Source organism: Mauremys mutica, chromosome 4 (genome assembly GCF_020497125.1).
Source record: "Mauremys mutica isolate MM-2020 ecotype Southern chromosome 4, ASM2049712v1, whole genome shotgun sequence".
Lineage (NCBI taxonomy): Eukaryota > Metazoa > Chordata > Testudines > Geoemydidae > Mauremys > Mauremys mutica.
The window spans coordinates 115,846,878-115,866,731 of NC_059075.1; the positions used below are offsets into that span (position 1 = coordinate 115,846,878).

General features: G+C 50.2%; 1 protein-coding gene across 2 annotated transcripts in view; it reads right to left on the reverse strand.

The window, feature by feature from the left end:
- The window catches only part of PGGHG (protein-glucosylgalactosylhydroxylysine glucosidase), a 33,841-nt gene that overhangs the window by 1,307 nt on the left and 12,680 nt on the right, over nucleotides 1-19,854 (reverse strand). For both annotated transcript variants that reach the window (XM_045017171.1, XM_045017172.1), the window contains exons 10-14: nucleotides 19,307-19,440; nucleotides 19,101-19,196; nucleotides 18,234-18,331; nucleotides 14,230-14,444; nucleotides 12,732-12,811 (exon numbers count right to left, since the gene is read on the reverse strand). In XM_045017171.1, coding sequence (XP_044873106.1) covers nucleotides 12,747-12,811; nucleotides 14,230-14,444; nucleotides 18,234-18,331; nucleotides 19,101-19,196; nucleotides 19,307-19,440 — 608 coding nt within the window. In that variant the 3' untranslated portion in view covers nucleotides 12,732-12,746. The remainder of the gene's footprint in view (nucleotides 1-12,731; nucleotides 12,812-14,229; nucleotides 14,445-18,233; nucleotides 18,332-19,100; nucleotides 19,197-19,306; nucleotides 19,441-19,854) is intronic.

Here is a 19,854-nt window from a genome sequence, read left to right on the forward strand (position 1 = left end):
ACCCCTGAGCAGAAAGGAAAGGCAAATTCCCTTGCAGTATTGGTTGTAGCGTGGGTTGCCTCTCCACTGGATCTCCCTTCTATACCTACTAGTCTCATTCATTAGCTACACCCCAGAGCCATACCAGGTGACTCTGTGAGGCACCACGTATGCTGGTGCAGCCCTAGTCTGTTGGGTGATTCATTCAGAGGATGAGTGGGGCCCAGACAAGAGGGGTTTAGGCTTTGGGATCCATGGCCAATATCACTCCTGCTGCTGGAAAGGGGTGAAGCTGCACGATCTCCCCAGGAGATCAGGACAAGCTGGCCCAGCCCTGTTTATATTCCAGCTTCCGTTGCTGCTGCCACCAATGGAGCTGGTGAATCCTGGTCTGATTTGGGGTAAGGACAGGGCTCATTTGGGGAGTACTGTTCTTTATTATGAATAATATTGGAGTGTCCCAGTCATGGCCCAGGCCCGCTCTGTGCTGGGCGCTGTACAGCCCCAGACCAAAAGATGGTCCCGGCTGCAAGGAGTTTACAATCTAACTATACGACAAGAGCCCACAGATGGATACAGACACATGGGGGAGTCCAAGGAACCAATGAGACACTACTAGTCAGTATGGTAGGCCGTGGTCTCTGCACACCAGCAGCCACTATGCAGCTGTGATGCACATCGAGCACTGCCTTACTCTGCGAGGGGCCCTGTTGATTCCTGCTCAGCACGACGAAGGACGGCAGGAGCTGGCCTGAAAGCTGCTGAGATTCCAAAGGGACCCTTGCCAGCAGCGCTCTCCCAGGGGAGCCTGCCACTGACCATCCCGGCAGGAGCCGGGCCGAGGCTGTCCTGATGGGAAGTGGCCCTGGGCTTTGGCAGGTGAGTGTTCCCAGGGCCCCAGTGGGGTCAGCTGGCAGAGGGGATCTACAGCTCAGGTTCTCTGAGAAGAGGGAGCTCCATCCTGTCTCTGCTGCTCTCCCCCAACGGGGCAGGGAGCTGGGAATCTAGAGCAGGTTATTTTAATTCCTTCTCAAATACTTTCCTCCAGGATCTAAGCATGGACTGAAACCTCGAGGCCCTCAGGGCTGTTATCAGGGGGGCTGCCTCCTCCCACCCCGCCCTGGCCTAGCAGCCCAGTGCTGATTAGTGGCTGTGCTGCTCTGACAGGACCTAATTTACAGCCAGCCTAATTACAAGGCAGAAACTCTTATTTTCTCCCTCCTTAAGCATTGCCACATGCTGCTGGTGGTACAAAGAGGCTCTGGGGCTTTTTATAAACTCCATCAAGGTTAGTTTGAGGTTTCTGGGTTTTGTTTACACAGGACGGCATCTTGCCAAACCAGGGCGTGGCTTTAAAATGCTCTGGTTTGAAACATTAAGAGTGGGAGATGGGGAGGAAAGGTAGAGAGAGAGAGAGAGATGGCCCTTCAGCCTGCACTCAAAAGAGGAAGAAGTAACAACAAATGCTGATAGCAATTGCATACAGTGACATACGGGGCCGCCCAGAGGTGGGGGGGGGGTCAAGTGGGGCAATTTGCCCCAGGCCCCACAGGGGCCCCCACGAGAGTTTTTGGGGCCCCTGGAGTGGGGTCCTTCACTTGCTCCGGGGGCTCCGGAAATCTCTTGCGGGGTCCGGGCCCCCGGAGCTTCTTCTGTTCCGGGTCTTCGGCGGCAATTCGGCGGCGGGGGGTCCCCGCCGCCGAAGACCCCAGGCCCTCTGAATCCTCTGGGCGGCCCTGGTGACATAGCTGGAAGGGGACCTGGTGCTTTAGGGTGACTGTGAAGGGATCCAGGAGATATAGGACCCAGCAGGCCATTCCTCCATCTGTCTCAAGCAGCTGCAAGTTCTGTGTGCTTCCCCTCCTAGCCCTTTGCATTGCTGAAGACCATGGGGCATTCTCAGCTTAGCCATACACAGTATCTGCAGTACACAGGGGTTTTAACGGGGTTGCTCTGGATTCACACCGGGGAGCAAAATTTGGCCCTGTCTCTGTGTTAGGTAAAAAGCAAGTCCTACTCACCTCTCCAGCACCCGAGTTTGTGCGGAGTTGGTATAGGGCTCAGAGATCTGTCAGAGACCAGACAACAATTCGTTGATCAACGGGCTCACACCATCCTTAGCTTAAGAGCCAAGCTTTGGAGTAAGTGTGGCAAGTTTATTAGGGGTAAGCATCAATGTTTATACACAGAAGTAAACAAAGTGATTAACAGATCATAATGGTCATGCATAATCAATCAAGATTCTACAGGACAAAACAGGTTAAAATGTAAATTGGAGAAGACAAAAGAGGGGATGGCTACTTATGGCTACTTATTGGGAGGGGAGGGGTCATGAGTAGTTCGCAGGTCAGAGTTTTTTGATTAAAAGTTTCAGACAGAGACATGAAGTCTGAGTTAAGTTTCAGTTCATAAAAAGTTCAGACTCAACATCCCTCCATTTGTAGCTTTGGGATAACTATTTACCAAATGCTACACCCTATTTTAAGGAGCCAAGGGCCGCTTGGCAATTTCAGCCTGGGCCAACTCGAAGAGAGTAAGGCCTTTGGCTGAAGTAGAAAAAGAATAAACTGACCCACATGAGTTTATGAGGGAGGGAACACAGTGAATACAGCAACACAGTATTATAAGGATTACTATGGCCCCAACAACACCCACCAAGAGTTTTTTAACCCACCCAAATCCAGGCAACCAATTCCATAAGGCTCCCCACCAATCATAAGGTGGCTGGCCAGAGGAGTAGTTCTTAGCCATTTCCCTTAGATGTTTGGTACGTTGAAAAGTGTCAGGGTAGGTGTCGTTTACAAAAACACAGCATTTTTCATAAGCAGAAAACAAAATAAAAAGGCATAATAAAAAACATACAGTTGTCAGAACAAAAGGTCCTCTCATTTTTTGAGTCAATTCAAGTCTGATGTCTGAAAGAGGTAAGCTGGTCCACTGGCTAGAGGCAGCATCCTCAGTGGTGGCAAGAGCTGCTGGTTCGTCACTGTGGTCCACTACGGCTGGCTTGACGTGGGAGTGGTGGATCCAGGATTTGCGTCCTTCCAGGAATACTGCAGTCTGGGTTGTTAAAAGAACCTGGTGGGGTCCAGTAAACCTCGGCTGGAGGGCGTCGCCACGAACGAACTTTTTGGCCCAGACGAAGTCCCCTGGTTGGAACGGGTGGATCTGTTCTTCCAGCGGCACGGTCTGGGAAAACTGTGAGGCTTTCCAAAGGGTACGGAGGCGAGCCTGTAGGGAGAGAAACTGGCACGCGGTCATATGATCCCCTCCCAATAGTGAAACATCAGCACGTGGTAGCCCCGCCTTTGAAAGGGGGGTGTCCATAGAGCAGTTCAAAGGGGGATAATCCCAATACACGGGTTGGGCGAGTGCGAAGGTGAAACAGGACCAAGGGAAGTACCTGAGGCCAGTTTAACCCTGTTTCCTGACAGTATTTAGCCAATGTAAGCTTAAGCTCCCTATTGTCAGAGGGCAAACCAAAACAAGAAGGTGCTTTTTCCCAAAAGCCTTTGGCATATGTGCAAAGTCAATTTGAAGATGTTGAAATGGAGCAGCAGGCGGAGGTTTTTTACCCTTAATTTTGTTAAGAGGCGGAGCAGGTCCATTTCGCTGACATGTGCTGCATGCTTTCACTATTGACAGGCAGTAGGGTTGAATGCCTGGAGCATACCAAAAGCGAGCGATGGTGTCCACAAGGGCGTGCGTGCCGTAGTGACCCCCCTTATCATGGTGCCAGCGAACTGCCACGGGGTATGTGGAGCGAGGGAGGCAGGCTCGGCCATCCGGCATAAGCCAGGTCCCTTTGACCAGAGTGGCTCCGAGGCTCTCCCACGACTGTAGTTCAGCGGGTACTGGTACGGGGTAAAAGCATACTTGCTATCAGTAAAAATGGTAACGGTCTTACCAGCGGCCAGCTGGCAAGCTCGGGCCAGGGCGTAGAGTTCGGCGGCTTGGGCTCCCCAGTTGCCTGGCAGTGAGGCGGCCTCTTGAATGTCCCATTCAGAGGTGACTGCATAACCGGTGAAACGCTTGCCATCAACATAGAAGGAGCTTCCGTCCGAGAAGAGGATGCAATCAGGGTTGTCCAGTGGCACGTCAAACAGGTTGTTCCTTATCTGTAAGATGCTATGAACTACTTCCACACAGTCGTGCTGATCCTGGAGGACTGGCAGATCAGGAAGCAAGGTAGCTGGATTAAGGGGCCCACACCTTTCAAAAATTAGGTTAGTGTCTTCTAGGAGTTCGGCCTCTAGCTGCTGCTGACGATGGGCCGAAAAGACTTGGGTCGTGCCCTTACGCAGAAGGGCTGACAAGGCATGAGAGGTCCAGACCGTGGTAAAATGACCCAGGGTCAGGCTCTTTGCCTTTGTGATCAGCAGGGCAGCTGCTGCCAGAGTCCGGGTGCAGGATGGGGTTCCCTGAGCGACAGGGTTGATCTGCTGGGAGTAAAAAGCAAGCGGGAAATGGTGGGGCCCGCTCAGCTGGGTAAGGACGCCACTAGCAATTCCGCTCCTCTCGTGGACAAAAAGGTGAAAGGGTTTGCTGTAATTGGGGGGGGCGGAGAGACATGGAGGAGGCCACACTGTCCTTGAGTAACTGAAAGGCTTGAATCGTGTCTGGGGACCACTGCAAAGGGTCAGGAGCAAGGTTAGCAGTCAGTCGGTGGAGCGGTTTGCTCAACTCCCCGCAGGACGGCAACCAAGGTCGACAGAAGCCAATTAATCCTAAGAAACCTCGAAGTTGTTTCTTGGTGTTTGGCAGAGGGCAGTTTTGGATAGTCTTTATGCGGGCTGGGTCCATTTGTCTCCCCTCTGGGGTTAACAGGAAGCCCAGATATCGGACCTTCTGTGAGACCCACTGAATCTTGTTAGGGTCTACCTTGTGGCCTCTGGTGTGTAGGTATAATAAAAGTGCCTTACCATCGATGCGGAGGGCGGCTTCTTTGCGGTTACCTAGTAGGATGTCATCTACGTATAGGACTAACGTGGATCCCTGCGGACTGGTGAAGCCTTCCAAGTCGTGGCGTAGGCATTGGCTGAAAATCGTGGGGCTGTCTCTGTAGCCTTGAGGAAGTCGTTGCCAGACATAACTTTGTCCCTCCCAGGTGAAACCAAAGAGATATTGAGAGTCTGGGTGCACAGGAATGCTGAAAAAGGCTGATTTTAAGTCAATAACAGTGAACCACTCAGCATCCCAGGGGATTTGGCTGATGATAGTAGCTGGATCAGGAACTACTGCATGAAGAGGGACCACATAGTTATTAATAACCCGTAGATCCTGTACAAAGCGCCAACGAATAGGGTCTCCGTCCTTTTTAGGAGGCTTTTTGACAGGCAGTATAGGGGTATTACAGGGAGTGCGCTGAGGGCGGACTAGCTTTTGTGCAATGAATCCCTCGACAATGGGGCGGATGCCTTCCCGGGCTTCCAGCGACAGGGGGTATTGGGGGACTGACGGGGGGGCTAAGGAGGGCTTCACTTGAATCCTTACTGGCTCTGCTGAAAGGAGCAGGCCAACATCCGTGTCAGAAATTCCCCAGAGGGTTAAAGGCAAGTCAGTGAGGTCAGGGGAGAGAGAGGGGGGGGGTTTCCCAATTACCCTGAGCTGGGGCCGAATCTCCTAACACTGTCATCAATAATCCTACCCCTTCAGGAGTGCAGGTTAAAGTAGCCTCAAGCTTACAGAGTAAATCCCGGCCCATCAAAGGGATCGGACAAGCTGGGGAAAAAAGAAAACGGTGAGAAAAACATTTATCAGCATAAATAACATTTAGAGGCAAAGTGAGTCCCAGAGACTGTGGATTGCCTTCCACCCCAGTTGCAGTTTTAACCTCAGAGGATAGCCAGGGAGAGGGGGCATGATTTAAAAGAGAGAAAGTAGCTCCAGTATCAATGAGGAAACAGACAGGCAGTCCCTGGACTGAAAGGGTTAGATGAGGCTCTTTGCTGGGAGGGGAGAAAGTGAGGAAAGAGCCGGCTAAAGACATTAAGGAAATAAGACCATCACATTGTTTGCCTTCGCCCCCGGGGTACCGTCATTGAGAAGGCTGAGTTCGCTGCAGCTGTTGTTGTTGCCCGTAGTTGATCCAGGCCTGAGGAACGGGCTGGGCTGGTGGTGCAGGAGTGTATTCGTCCCTGGTGTAAGTATCTGCGGATGCGACCGGACCCTCTGGGCGTCCCCAGGGGCATTCACGTTTAAAGTGACCGGGTTGTCCGCACTGAAAACAATTTCCTGGTGGCTGGGGTTGCCAGGACCCTCTTCCCCGAGCACCCTGAAATCCCCTGCCACGGCCATGGCTTCTGCCTCGAATACCACCGCAAAAAGCTAAAGCCATCAACTTATATTCTTCCTTTTCTCTTTCTTTTTACTACTTTCCCTTTCTCCCATGCAAAACTCCTCCCAAGGTGTGCCCCTCCATTTCCTCCTTATCCCTCTGCAGAGATTCCAATCTGGAGTCCTGCAGATTCCCCTCTGCACTCTGGAGAGAGTCCCCTTGTGGAGGAATAGGGGCAGGTGCAGTGGGGACCAACTGACGAGTTAAAACACGCCGTGGTTTACACCCTTCATCGAAATAACATGGAGGGGGTTCACTCTCGGAAGAATACCTGACTGCCATAATTTTTAAAGATTTCCACAGCTCTGCTGCTGTGTCCCAATAAAACCAGTAACATAACTGTCCCGGATGGTCTTTTTCGATCTGGCTCCTTACTCCTCTTAAGGCAGCCTGTTCGAAAGAGCCATACGAAGGCCACCTCATCTCCGGGTCGGCCAATACCGCGGTATACCCAGTCCAATTCCTTACACACAGTGTGTACAACTTCCTCCTAGACATTCCTGTCTGTACTGGGAGTTTCCCTTCATTCCATAACTTATTTACAATCCCCAGCGGACTCTCAAGAGGCACGCTAGTCCCTTGACCCATGGTGTCTGACAGGAGCCCTCCAACTGGCGTTTATCCTGCTGTCCAGTACACGACCCCTCAATATTGAATTGGCTGGGAGAAATCTCCCGTGGCGCCTGCCAATTCGTATATGAGTGGTCTGACCACTGGACAGAGGCACCGCACCAGAAGGAATCCCGGACGAGCCCCCAAATTGTTAGGTAAAAAGCAAGTCCTACTCACCTCTCCAGCACCCGAGTTTGTGCGGAGTTGGTATAGGGCTCAGAGATCTGTCAGAGACCAGACAACAATTCGTTGATCAACGGGCTCACACCATCCTTAGCTTAAGAGCCAAGCTTTGGAGTAAGTGTGGCAAGTTTATTAGGGGTAAGCATCAATGTTTATACACAGAAGTAAACAAAGTGATTAACAGATCATAATGGTCATGCATAATCAATCAAGATTCTACAGGACAAAACAGGTTAAAATGTAAATTGGAGAAGACAAAAGAGGGGATGGCTACTTATGGCTACTTATTGGGAGGGGAGGGGTCATGAGTAGTTCGCAGGTCAGAGTTTTTTGATTAAAAGTTTCAGACAGAGACATGAAGTCTGAGTTAAGTTTCAGTTCATAAAAAGTTCCGAAGACCCCAGGCCCTCTGAATCCTCTGGGCGGCCCTGGTGACATAGCTGGAAGGGGACCTGGTGCTTTAGGGTGACTGTGAAGGGATCCAGGAGATATAGGACCCAGCAGGCCATTCCTCCATCTGTCTCAAGCAGCTGCAAGTTCTGTGTGCTTCCCCTCCTAGCCCTTTGCATTGCTGAAGACCATGGGGCATTCTCAGCTTAGCCATACACAGTATCTGCAGTACACAGGGGTTTTAACGGGGTTGCTCTGGATTCACACCGGGGAGCAAAATTTGGCCCTGTCTCTGGAGCAAGGCTGGCAACATGAAGGTTCGGGGGGGGGGATGACGGAAGGGTGAATATTTAACATGGCTCAGATTAATCCACAGTACAGGGGGTCTGATTCCTCATTGCTCTGCACCTTACGTAGTCATTTATACCTATACAATGTGAGTGTAAACTGAGTGGCCTGGTTTGTGCTGATAAGTGGCCACAAAAGGCTGTGGATAAGGGTGGATCTTATCCAAGGTGCAGGGCACTGGTGATTCTAGCTCAGGTCCCCCAAGTTGCTCTGCAGGGCAAGGAGAGGGGGTGCTGCTTTGCTGCTGGAAAACAAAATCAGAGAGCATGCTGGGGGAAAATTATGGGGGGCCCTTTGAAGCCCAGGGCTCAGCTGATCAGGTCTATTTAATCAGGCATTAGTCAGTGCCGGCCAGGATAGAAGGAAGCAGGAAGGTCAGTACAGATCAAAAACATGTTGGCATTGTACCTAGATACAACAGGATAGCAGCAGGGGTCAGAGTGTTGCTGAGTTTCCAGCTGTGACAATGTGCCCAGGGCATTGTTAACCCTTTCTTTTCAGGGGGATGTAACTCAACAAGATTTCAGGGGCAGAATGGTTCTGTGTGCTCTCTGGGGGCCCCTCAGTTCCTCCTTTTTGCTCTGCCTGTTCTCAAGGCACTCCCTGGAGACTGTAACACTGTGTGCATCACCCAGCGCGACATGAAGTCCTCTCCTTCTGGTGGGCGTGAGCTGTTGCCTCTGCAGCACTCTGTCTGCCTGGGACCAAGGAATTTCCTGGGTGTTACTGCCTCCAACCACAGGGATAGACGGGAATTGCTTTTTGATTTCATAGGAACCCACATGGCTGTGGCCCCCTCTCTCACACTCACCCACCCACGCATTTTATAACTTCAGTTCCTTTCTCAGATGCTTTTTTTGGCCCTTGATAGCTCTCAAGATTCTGTTCCACATCTGTGGTTCTGGTGGTCATTTTGTTAGCTTTCTAAAGCTAAGAGGGGAAGACACAAAGCCTCTCTGGGGCCCTTCAAAACACTTGCTGTCATGGAGAAGAGCCTGCCATGTCTGAGGGAGCAAGAACCCCTCACTCCTCTAGGGGGACATCCTAGGCCTTGCTCAGTGAACCTCAGCTCCAGGTTCAGGAGGGCCCCAGGCCCAGATCCTTAAAGGAAAATTCTGAGCCTAAATATCTTTGGGGATCTGGGCCCTAGTGTCTAGGGACGGATTCACCGCTGGTCAGAAGACAAGCTGCAGAAATTGCTGGAGAAAAGCATTTGGCACCTTTCTCCTTAGCTAGGGTTCAATTCTGCACAGCGCTGCGCACCCCCATCCAGCAAAGCAGGAGTAGGCCCTTCGGACTAGGATGGCTCACAGGCTTCACGTTAACCAGGTGCTTAAGTGTTTTGCTGGAGCAGCAACTTGCAGGATTTAGCCTCTGGAGAGGGGCCCAGATACCGCCACAGCCTGTAACTCTGTGCACAAAGGATTTTTTCAGGGAGGGAAAAGCCCTGTGTTATTGCTACAGGCTGAGCACAGGAAAGTGAAACTAACCTTCTTTGGGCACTAGGAAAGGGCCATGGCTGCTGTGAGCACTGCTGAGAGTCTGTGCAAGGAAGCTGCCTGTCCCATCTGCCTGGTGTATTTTACAGGCCCATAGACTGTGGGCACAATTTCTGTCAAGCCTGCATCACCCAGTTCTGGGAGGGAGGGGAATCAGGGCCAAGCTTCTCCTGCCCTTAGTGCAGAGATGTTTTATCCACAGAGGAACTTCAGGCCATCACAGAACTAATTAAGTGTTTCAGGTTAGGAACACAGAAAGAGCCAGGATGGGGAGAAAACTGTGAGAAACACAAGGAGGCTTTGAGACCGTTCTGCATAGAAGATCCAATCCTGATTTGTGTGGTTTGTGATAGATCCCAGGTCTCACACTGTGATTCCAGTACAGGAGGCTGCCCAGGAATACAAGGCAGGAAACTGCTCTGCATTGTCCTGATCCAGCTATGTTATCTTTACATACTGACTTTTTAATATTAATTTTATATTGTTTCTAGTTGCATTTAGAATACCTTGCCTAATGCACCTTGGCATTTGGATGTAGTATTTGACTGGTATAAGAAGCCGTTAGTATTACCAATCCTAAGCATTCAAAACTCATGAGTCAGGCCTCCCAAAATCATAAGATTGGGTCAGAAATCATGACATTTAAAAGCAATAAATATTGGGTCTCTTTCTTTGCCTTCTGGCTTTTGAGGCTTTAGGGTTCGTGTTTCCAAGCTTTGGTCTGTGGACATATGGGCGAGAAACATATATTTTTGTTTTTAATGAAAGCTGTAAGTCTCACATAGTCACCTGACTCCAGGAGCTGGGGCTTTAAGAAAACCATCAGCTACTGCGAGACTCAGAATACAACCATGAGTTGGCAACACTGACTGACCTGATCCCTTCCAGCAGCTGGAAGTTTCCTGGGACCAGTGTTAGTTTTCTTGTTGGTTTAATAAACGGGATAAAGCACAATTTAAATGGAATCCAGGCAACAGTGTAATGTTTTGTTTTGCTTTGAGGGGGCGGGAGAAACCAACCCAGAAAAGAAAAACCAGATTGAACCATTTTCCTTCCTTTCCCTTAGGAACATATCTGGGGTTGTCTGGAGATTCTGAAGAAACAGAGAGAAGCTCTCTTTGCATTTATATATATATATATATATATATATATATAGAAAAGGAAAGCCTGGAACTGCTGGTAGTTGCTACTGTCACTCAGGGCAAATTCAAATAGGGACAGTTTTGTTATTACCCTCTGGGCCAGATTGTACCCCCTTGTTCCATGCATGGAGGGGAACATCTACATATGGATTTCACCCCACCTGTGCAGAAAAGGGAAGGTATCTGCAGTCCAGGACAGAGTGGCTGGATCAGGGCTGAGTGAGTCACAGCAGCCCTCGCACTAGCCCTATGGCGAGTAGATAGGAAAGAGCCCCTGCGGTCCTGTATGATTACTCTCAGGGCTGGCCTACACTGAAAACTTATATCGGCATAGCCACCTCTCTCAGGGTGTGTGTGAAAAACCCCCCCTCCCCCCCCGAGGGACGTAGCCATGTGGACCTAACCTCCGGTGTAGACAGCGCTAGGTTGATGAAAGAATTCTTCCATTGACTTAGATATAGGGTGACCAGATGTCCCGATTTTGTAGGGACAGTGACAATTTTTGGGTCTTTTTCTTATATAGGCTCCCGTTACCTCCGACCCCTGTCCCGATTTTTCACATTTGCTGTCTGGTCACCCTATCTAGCTACAGCCTCTTGGGGAGGTGGATTAACTATAGCAATGGGAAACCCTCCCATCACTGTAGTGAGTGTCTTCACTGCAGCATTTTCCGTGTATATGTAAGCAGAGTTGAATGAGCTCTCCCCTGACATCTAGTGGTGGGCTGTGGAAAAAGACTTTAGGAGCTGATCTTGTCCGCAGAGTTCACCTCCCACCCTGTGTGGAAGGGGACGGGGGCGGGGGGTAAGGAGGCATCTTACATGCTCCACTGCTCGGGCACTCGCTCGTCGCCCCAATGGCCAATTGCCATGCTTCTCTGCGGGGCTCTACTCTGTCCGTGCCTCTCCACCAGCTGCCCTGCGGGCCGCTTGCCGCACCTCTCCAAAAGACCCACCCTCCTACACACACAGTCTTCCGCAGTGCCCTCAAGGGAGCAACAACAACATTAGCCAATAAAATACCTCCTCTGGGTTCCCCAGCATGTATCTCCTTTAAAATGTAACCACTCTGGGGCAGGGACTGGCTCCATTTTGTGCATAGTACCTTCCAAGCACCTGGCCGGTGATTACCAAGTAATGGGTTTGATTCTCCAGTCCATTGAGCCCATGCGACCAGCTGGCTTTCAGTGGAGATAATCCCACTTTATGCTGGTGGAATGGAGAATAGAGTCAGGCCCAGTGGGTCTGGAACCCCTGTTGAGCCCAAATGAGGTTGCCAGAGCCAATGTGCCATTCTCGGGAGCCTACTCAGAATGACAGTAACTTTTAGAGTTGGACACTAAGCAGTGAAAGAGTGGGGCTGGGCATGAGATTTCAGCCAGGGGAAGCCAGCAGACTATGAGTTCTCTCTCTCTCTCTCTGTTTGGTTTTCTGCTACAAAGCAATAAATAAAGCCAGATGAATTCCAGCAGATACCTATTTTTAGGAGGTTGCAATGCAGGACTCACTTGTGCAATTCTGTTCAGGTTGGGTAAACATTCCTCCTCAGCTCCCGAGCTAACCTATCCATCTGAGTCAATATTCCCTCTTCTGGTGGGTTTTAGGTGGGTGGCCAAAATCAGACTTCAGGGAGAGATTTTCAAAGGCACAAATGGGAGTTGGAGGTGGCCTAGCTGCCCCTTGTGCCTTTGAAACTCTCACCATAGAAAGGAAAATGACATGCCATGTTAACTATGGAGCATGCTGTCACTCCATCGTGTGTGCGACACATTGTACCAGGCACGGGGGGCAAAACCCAGTTCCCATGCTGCCAAACGTACTAGGCGCAAGCTTAAGGAAGTGCCATAAATAGGTGCTCAAAGGGATGTGGCAGAAGCTGAGCCCAGCAGAGAAGGGGTAAATATTGGTCAGCAAATCTGCAGGGAGGTAATAAGGGCAGGTAATTGGGAGGTGAACCAAATTCAGCTGTCAATAAAACCATTTCCCAAAGGCAATAAGAGCAGGAGGATGGTGCATTCCCCTCCTCCCCACCCCCATCTAGAATTTCCAAGCATCTGCTCACTGGCCACAAAGGAAGCAGGGAAGTCAAACAGCCTCCCCCTGGAGCACGTCAATTATGCACAGGGCCTGTGCAGCCAAACCTCAGTCTGCTCCACGACGCAGCAGGGGCTCCCAGGCCACGCTGCTCTAGGACGCCTGCTCCCTGCCGTGTTTGCGTAACTTTGGTAGTTTTAATACTTGCCCTGACAAATACAACTTAAAATGGCTCCTTGGATGCTCTCTGGATCCTGCCAGCAGCTGTGGCGAAGGAAACGCTCTGCCCTGCAATGGAAAACAAACACACAAGCTGTGAGAAGGACCCTGGCTCTAAGCACTCTCTCTCTGGTTATTCCCTTTAGTCTCCTGTGTTAAGGTATCATCTAGGGCAGGGGTAGGCAACCTATGGCACGCGTGCCAAAGGCAGCATGCAAGCTGATTTTCAGTGGCACTCACACTGCCCAGGTCCTGGCAACCAATCCGAGGGGCTCTGCATTTTAATTTAATTTTAAATGAAGCTTCTTAAACATTTTAAAAACCTTATTTACTTTACATACAACAATAGTTTAGTTATATATGATAAACTTATAGAAAGAGACCTTCTAAAAACGTTAAAATGTATTACTGGCACGCGACACCTTAAATCAGAGTGAATAATTGAAGACTCGGCACACCACTTCTGAAAGGTTGCCGACCCCTGATCTAGGGCCAGGGTGTTCTACTAAGTCAGCTTCAAAGCAGGAAATGCAGTCAGGTAGTTCTGCCCCCAATCTACTCCAGTGGGATGGGCTGCGGAGGGCAGGAGATTACAGCCTTGGCTGTGGGGAGCTGACAGCTAGTCCAGTCCCTGCCTCTGCCAGTAGGTGGTGCTGTAAGCAATGGTCTAGGACAGGGGTCGGCAACCTTTCAGAAGTGGTGTGCCGAGTCTTCATTTATTCACTCTAATTTAAGGTTTCATGTGCCGGTAATACATGTTAACGTTTTTAGAAGGTCTCTTTCTATAAGTCTATCATATCTAACTAAACTATTGTTGTATGTAAAGTAAATAAGGTTTCTAAAATGTTTAAGAAGCTTCATTTAAAATTAAATTAAAATGCAGAGCCCCTCGGATTGGTTGCTAGGACCTGGGCAGTGTGAGTGCCACTGAAAATCAGCTTGCTTGCCGCCTTCAGCACTCGTGCCATAGGTTGCCTACCCCTGGTCTAGGAGTGCGGGTCATGGGCCAGCTTGCGCTCTAGCAGCCACAGCTTTTCCCAGGAGGCAAGGCCGGTCTTAGGGAAAACAGCACCTTGGGAAAACTTGTATTTTGGTGTCCCTGGCCCCTGTTGTCTCCCCATCCATGCTTCCATCACACCTGGTCCCCGCTACCTCCCCAGATTCCACATCCATCCCCCCAGGTCCCTACTGCCTCCCCAGGCTTGCCAGCGCCCCATCGCCCAGAGCTCCCTTCTGTGGTCTTGCACTCCAGGCCCACCCCACTTCTTGCCTCTTGACCACAGCGCCCCCCTGACCACGGCACCCTGGAGGGTCGTCCACGTTGCCCTCCTGTGAGGCTGGCCCTGCCAGCAGAAGTGACTCCAGGGAAGGGTGTAGGACTGGGAGACCCAGATGCCTTGCTGCCCCCTAACTTTTCCCAGTAGAACACACTCTGCAGCGAAGATCAGAGATGCACAGCACAGTGATGTAGTGGGGAGACACTGTACCTTCGGGCAAGGGAATGCGCTGCCCCGATGCTACCAGCACAGCTTCCAGGGGGGACAGCTGCGGGTCACGCGAGGACTTTGTCACCTTTATCCTAACATTCTCTTTGGTGAGTGTGAAGTTCAACTTGCTTCCAAGGTAAGAGACTCCAGTGACCTTGAGTTTGCTGATGTTGTCTGGGCATATAGGGTCAAAGTTCAGGCTGCTCTTGGTGATCCTAGGAAAGGCAGAGGGGAGTCAGGGGCCATGTTAGTGAATTCCATCCCCAGGGGAAGAGACACTGGCTATTCTCCTACCTGGGCTGTCATTTTCTTAGAATATCAGTGAGTCTTCCAGCACCCCCTCTTGAGCTGGGAGCAACAACAGGACTAAAGCAAATACCAGCTGTGAGAACCTGAGCATCTCCCAGAACAGCCTTGCTAGAATACAGCACAGCTGCTGGCTTGAGCATGCAAAGTGTCTCCTATGGCCTCCACCTGGAGCAAACCAGCTCAAATAGGGAAGAGGACCTCTGTGTAAATCCAAAAACCACAGCAGAGTGCAGAAGAGGGCAAATCAGTTCCCTTTCTGTGAATAACTCCCTCCAGGCAGAGTTTGGTGGTGATGGTGTCATGTAGCTCTTACTCTCTATGGTCACTGCAGAGATGGACTTTAGGTTACAGTATCTTTAGTTCTTTACAAAAACTAATTCCTAGACAATCTGCTTTTTGCTGGTTAGTTTCCTTAGCAGTCGCTAAGTGGCATGCAATGAGCCACAGCTCATGACTGACTCTTCCAGCACTGTCACCTGAGCTACTGGCCACAGCTTAACTCAGAACCACATCACAAAAGACTGGGTGGCTCTGGAGCATGCTAATGGCATGTAGAGCCTTAACCTAGGTCACTGGTTCAACTCTGGCCCAGTGTCCTAGTGACAAATGGTTGTTAGCAGTCGATGTGACAAAGCCCTGGCTTGGCAAAGCCCTGGCTGGGATGATTTAGTTGGTGTTGGTCCTGCTTTGAGCAGGGGCTTGGACTAGATGACCTCCTGAGGTCCTTTCCAACCCTGATATTCTATGATTGTTTGGAGGCCCATGTGAAATGAGTTGGAGGAGGGGTGAAAGTCATCTCAGTCTGCCTTCTAAGGGAGATTTGGATCCAGATTCAAACTCCGTGGCTTGAGTCCGTGTCTAAGTGGAACAGGGAGTCCAAATACCTTTGACTGGTGGAAAGGTGGTGATTAAGGTTGGAGTTTGGATGGTGAAACCTGCAACTCACACCTATGTCTACCAGAGACTTTGGAGTTTCTCACACCTAATATTGACCACACACACCAACAATGAATGCAACTCGTTAGCACTAAGTATTTTTCTACTTATCAATCTTACCACCTCTAAACTCGATCTGTCCTCAACTAAGCTCCTTAAGAATATGTTCCAGGACCAGAATCACATCTGTTTTGAGGATAAATACTGTGACCTTAGCTTTGAAAATCCACCAGATCTGACCACTCTAAAGTGCTCTCTGAGTGCTGCTTTTAGGGCCACTGAGGAGACTTTAGTTAAGTTTTTTCTAATTCAGAGGTTCAATTTTTTTTCAGAACCACAACTTCCCATGCAGCTAACTGGCTCCCCTTTAAATCACTTACATACTGCAGGTGCCACTGGCTTTGACCCATAGGGCAGGAACACTTGGAAATGGCTCCACATGTGTGTCAGGTGAGCTCTCTACTCTTGCTCTGAATTGGCTCCATTCTCACCGTGCCAGCCAAAGTTTCTCAGTCTCAGCTGGGGATTCCCCCTCCTCAGTCAGTGGTGAGTTCCCACCACGTGGTCTATTTTGGGCCCTTTCGTTATTTACGGTTTCTCTGTCACTGTGGGGAAGATGTTGTTTTTATGCCTGGAGGCTGGTGTGCCTGGTCATTAGGGTGATATCCAGATCTCTACTTTGCTCTAATTCAATATTGATTCAGCTGGCTTTGCTCTGCTCTGGGTCTCTTGTATCTGGATATAAATTCTGTGGCTGCAGCCAGTTTCTCCACAGTTAATTATGAATAAACCAGAAATAACTGCATTAGTAAAAGGGCTCAGACATTATTACCAGCTTCTGGCAAATCTTAAACAGATTGAGTAGAGTCCCACTCAGGGGTGGCTCTAGCAATTGCACCACCCCAAGCAGGGCGGCACGCCGTGGGGGGCACTCTGGCAGTTGCCAGTCCCGCGGCTCTGGTGGACCTCCCGCAGACATGCCTGAGGAGGGTCCGCTGGTCCCTCGGCTCTGGTGGAGCATCCGCAGGCATGCCTGCGGGAGGTCCACCCGAGCCGCGGGACCAGCGGACCCTCTGCAGGCATGCCTGCGGGAGGTCCACCGGAGCCGCCTGCTGCCCTCCCAGTGGCATGCCGCCCCAAGTGCACGCTTGGCGCGCTGGGGTCTAGAGCCGACCCTGGTCCCACTGCAGAGCCATGTTCCTTTCCTGTAATCTCTCTCCCTGAATGCTGCTCACCAGGATATTTGTTTGCCAATAGGAAACAATCTCCTTCCCCTGATGTCACAATATATCACTTAGAATCATAGAATCATAGAATCTCAGGGTTGGAAGGGACCTCAGGAGGTCATCTAGTCCAACCCCCTCCTCAAAGCAGGACCAACACCAACTGAATCATCCCTGCCAGGGCTTTGTCAAGCCTGACCGTAAAAACCTCTAAGGAAGGAGATTCCACCACCTCCCTAGGTAACCCGTTCCAGTGCTTCACCACCTTCTTGATGGTGATATCCCAGGCCAATGATTCGTACATCCCTGGGTGAAACCAAACCTTAGGAGACGCATCTGGCTAGAGAGGAGAGCGCTTCTGTCTGCGCATCACCATCTTCCTACCCAGCAGAGAAGAGAAAGGGAAGGTAGAAAGTGGCTTTGTAAAATGGTAGTTTGCTAATGGGTTATTTTGACACCCCCTGCCTGCAGTGGGAGGGGAGGTCTCAGATAGAGCTAGCTGGAAGCTAGAATTCCTGTTCCGTGGGAAATTTAATTTAAAAATAAATAAATTCTGAATTAGAACAAAATGTCAAAGTTTAGAAATATCACCGCAGAACCGAAATTCCTAAATTTTGTTTCAGAAACATCAAACCAAAGCGCTTCAATAAGGTTGAAATGAAATAATTTGATCTCAATGAAAGATTTTCCATCAAACGTATCGGAATGTATCAGTTTAGTCAAATCAGCATTTCCTGATGGAAAACTCTTCTGTTGGAAAACATTCAACCAGCTCTACTCTCAAGTACTACCCGAGGCGCTAGGCAACCTATGGCACACGTGCCGAAGGCGGCACGCGAGCTGATTTTCAGTGGCCACCCGTCCAGGGGTCTCTGCATTTTAAATTAATTTTAAATGAAGCTTCTTAAACATTTAAAAAACCTTATTTACTTTACATACAACAATAGTTTAGTTATATATGATATACTTATAGAAAGAGACCTTCTAAAAATGTTTAAATGTGTGACTGGCACGCGAAACCTTAAATTAGAGTGAATAAACGAAGACTCGGCATACAACTTCTGAAAGGTTGCCGACCCCTGCTCCAGGGAGTGTTATGGAATCCTTTGACCCTATTGGGGTTTCAATCTCCATTGGAGAAGCTGAGTGGGATTTTCAGAAAGGCTCACAGTTGGCCTGAACCTGCTCCTATTGATGATAATGGGTTTACCGTTGACCTCAACGGGGGCAGAGTTAGGCCAGTGCTTTTGAAAATCCCACCCTGTCCTCTGCAATTCACTAGTTACCATCTGGGGTTCCTAGGGGATTGTAAGCTTTGCTGTTTGTCCATTACCTGCAGAGAGCTGTCAGAGGACGGGGGTGGGACAGTATCCTCCATTCAGAGATGATGCCATAGACTGGAAAGACTTTAAGCCCCAGCATCCTGAATGCTTTCGCCATAGGACCAGTCATCTTGCTACATTTAAAGGTGAAGGTTTGTAGAGATCTTTTGTCATGGTTGTCAACAAATGCAGTGGGTAGCACTAGCGCTCTCACCTGAACCCTGTGTATCCGAAAAGGATGGCCTGCAGGAATCCCCCCATTCCCGTCAGGAAATTCACAGCTCCTGACCCATCGGAGTTCTCCACCCAGATCTACACCAACACGTGAGAGAGAAATGACTTAGGCCATGTCAGGATTTATTTGTTACACTTCATAGCATTACATGTGGTTGGAAAGTGTTAATTATGAGCATCATTTGTCTGGTCCCCTGGGAGCCCAGAGAACTGCCCCCACTCCTGCCACAGAGGGATAGGGTGGGTATGATGCATTCTTCCCACATGGTCCTGCTGCCCCACCATAGGGAAAAGGGGAACTTTATTTAGGTCTTCCATGCTCTGCTGCCCTTCTCCCAGCAGGAGGAGAAAGGGAGCCATGGTGGGTGAGATCTAGTCACCATTGGAAAGAGGGGGATTGGGAGCTGATAGTGGGCCCTCTCCTAGCACTGAGGGGGGTGGTGTTGCAATGCCCCCGGCCCTGCGGCCCACCCTTGATACGAGGAGCTGGGCGGGAGAGCAGAGCAGGGTGCTGCTTGTTCCACTGCCCCCACCCATAATGAGGAGAAGGAATCTGGGGTGGGCATGATGCCTGCACGTTAGCCTGCTTCCCCTGGTGAGAGGAGAGGGAAAAGGGTGGTGGTGCCATTCCCCCATTGCCCATCAATGTGCAGGGAGATGGGGGTGGTGAACTGCCCTGTAGTATGCAAGACAGAGGTCAGTAAAACAGAAGAGGCCACAGTGACTGATAATGCAGGTGCTGGTCTGAGTGACATCTGTCAGCATCACGGGCTGCTTGTGACCAGCCATTACAGACCTGTCATCTATCTACAGTGGCAGGGGGCAACCCCCTCTGCACCTGCCTGACCTTGAATGGCTCGGTGATGTTGTTGAAACACTTGCTCAGTTGACTCTGCGCCCTCTGGATCTCCTTCAGCTCCATCCAGCCAACCGCAAACATGCTCTGCAGGAAAGAGAACCAAACAGGTGCCTCCTGGGTGCACTGCGAGAAGCTGAGCCCTGCAGGAGGCTCACCCCTTTCACACTTGGCTTCCACTCTGCTTGGCCGCTTACCCAAGTCATGGCTGGCCCATCCAGCTCAGTGACAGGTTCATACATCTCCAGGTCATTCCTTCGGACTTCAGGGCTCATGGGATACATCATTGGGTATCCGAGCAAGACGACATCAGCTTGTTTCACCTTCTTACCTGGGAAAGGGACAGACAGAGGGGCAGGGCATATATGGGAACTAGGAATGACAGGTGATGGGCCCAACTTGAATCTCATATCCCAGAGGGCAGCGTGCAGGGCTGGCAGCTAGAAAGATCAATGTTTTACTAGTACATTAAGCTAATTGGATAGGGAGTCATTTAATGCAATACACTGAGAACCACGTGATGCCATTTGAACAGAGCAAAACTATAACTGAAGTGCAAAGCAAGCCTAGAGAAGGTGGGTCATGGACACAGGAGATCAGCTGGGGATGGCTTAGATCTGGCTGGCTGGAAGTTTGATCAAGACACAGTGATTTTCAGTTTGTTTAGAAAGTTTTTCATGGACGTGGTTCTAGCAAGTACCTTCTCTGGAAGCTGGTGCAGGGCCAGGATATCACCCCAAACACC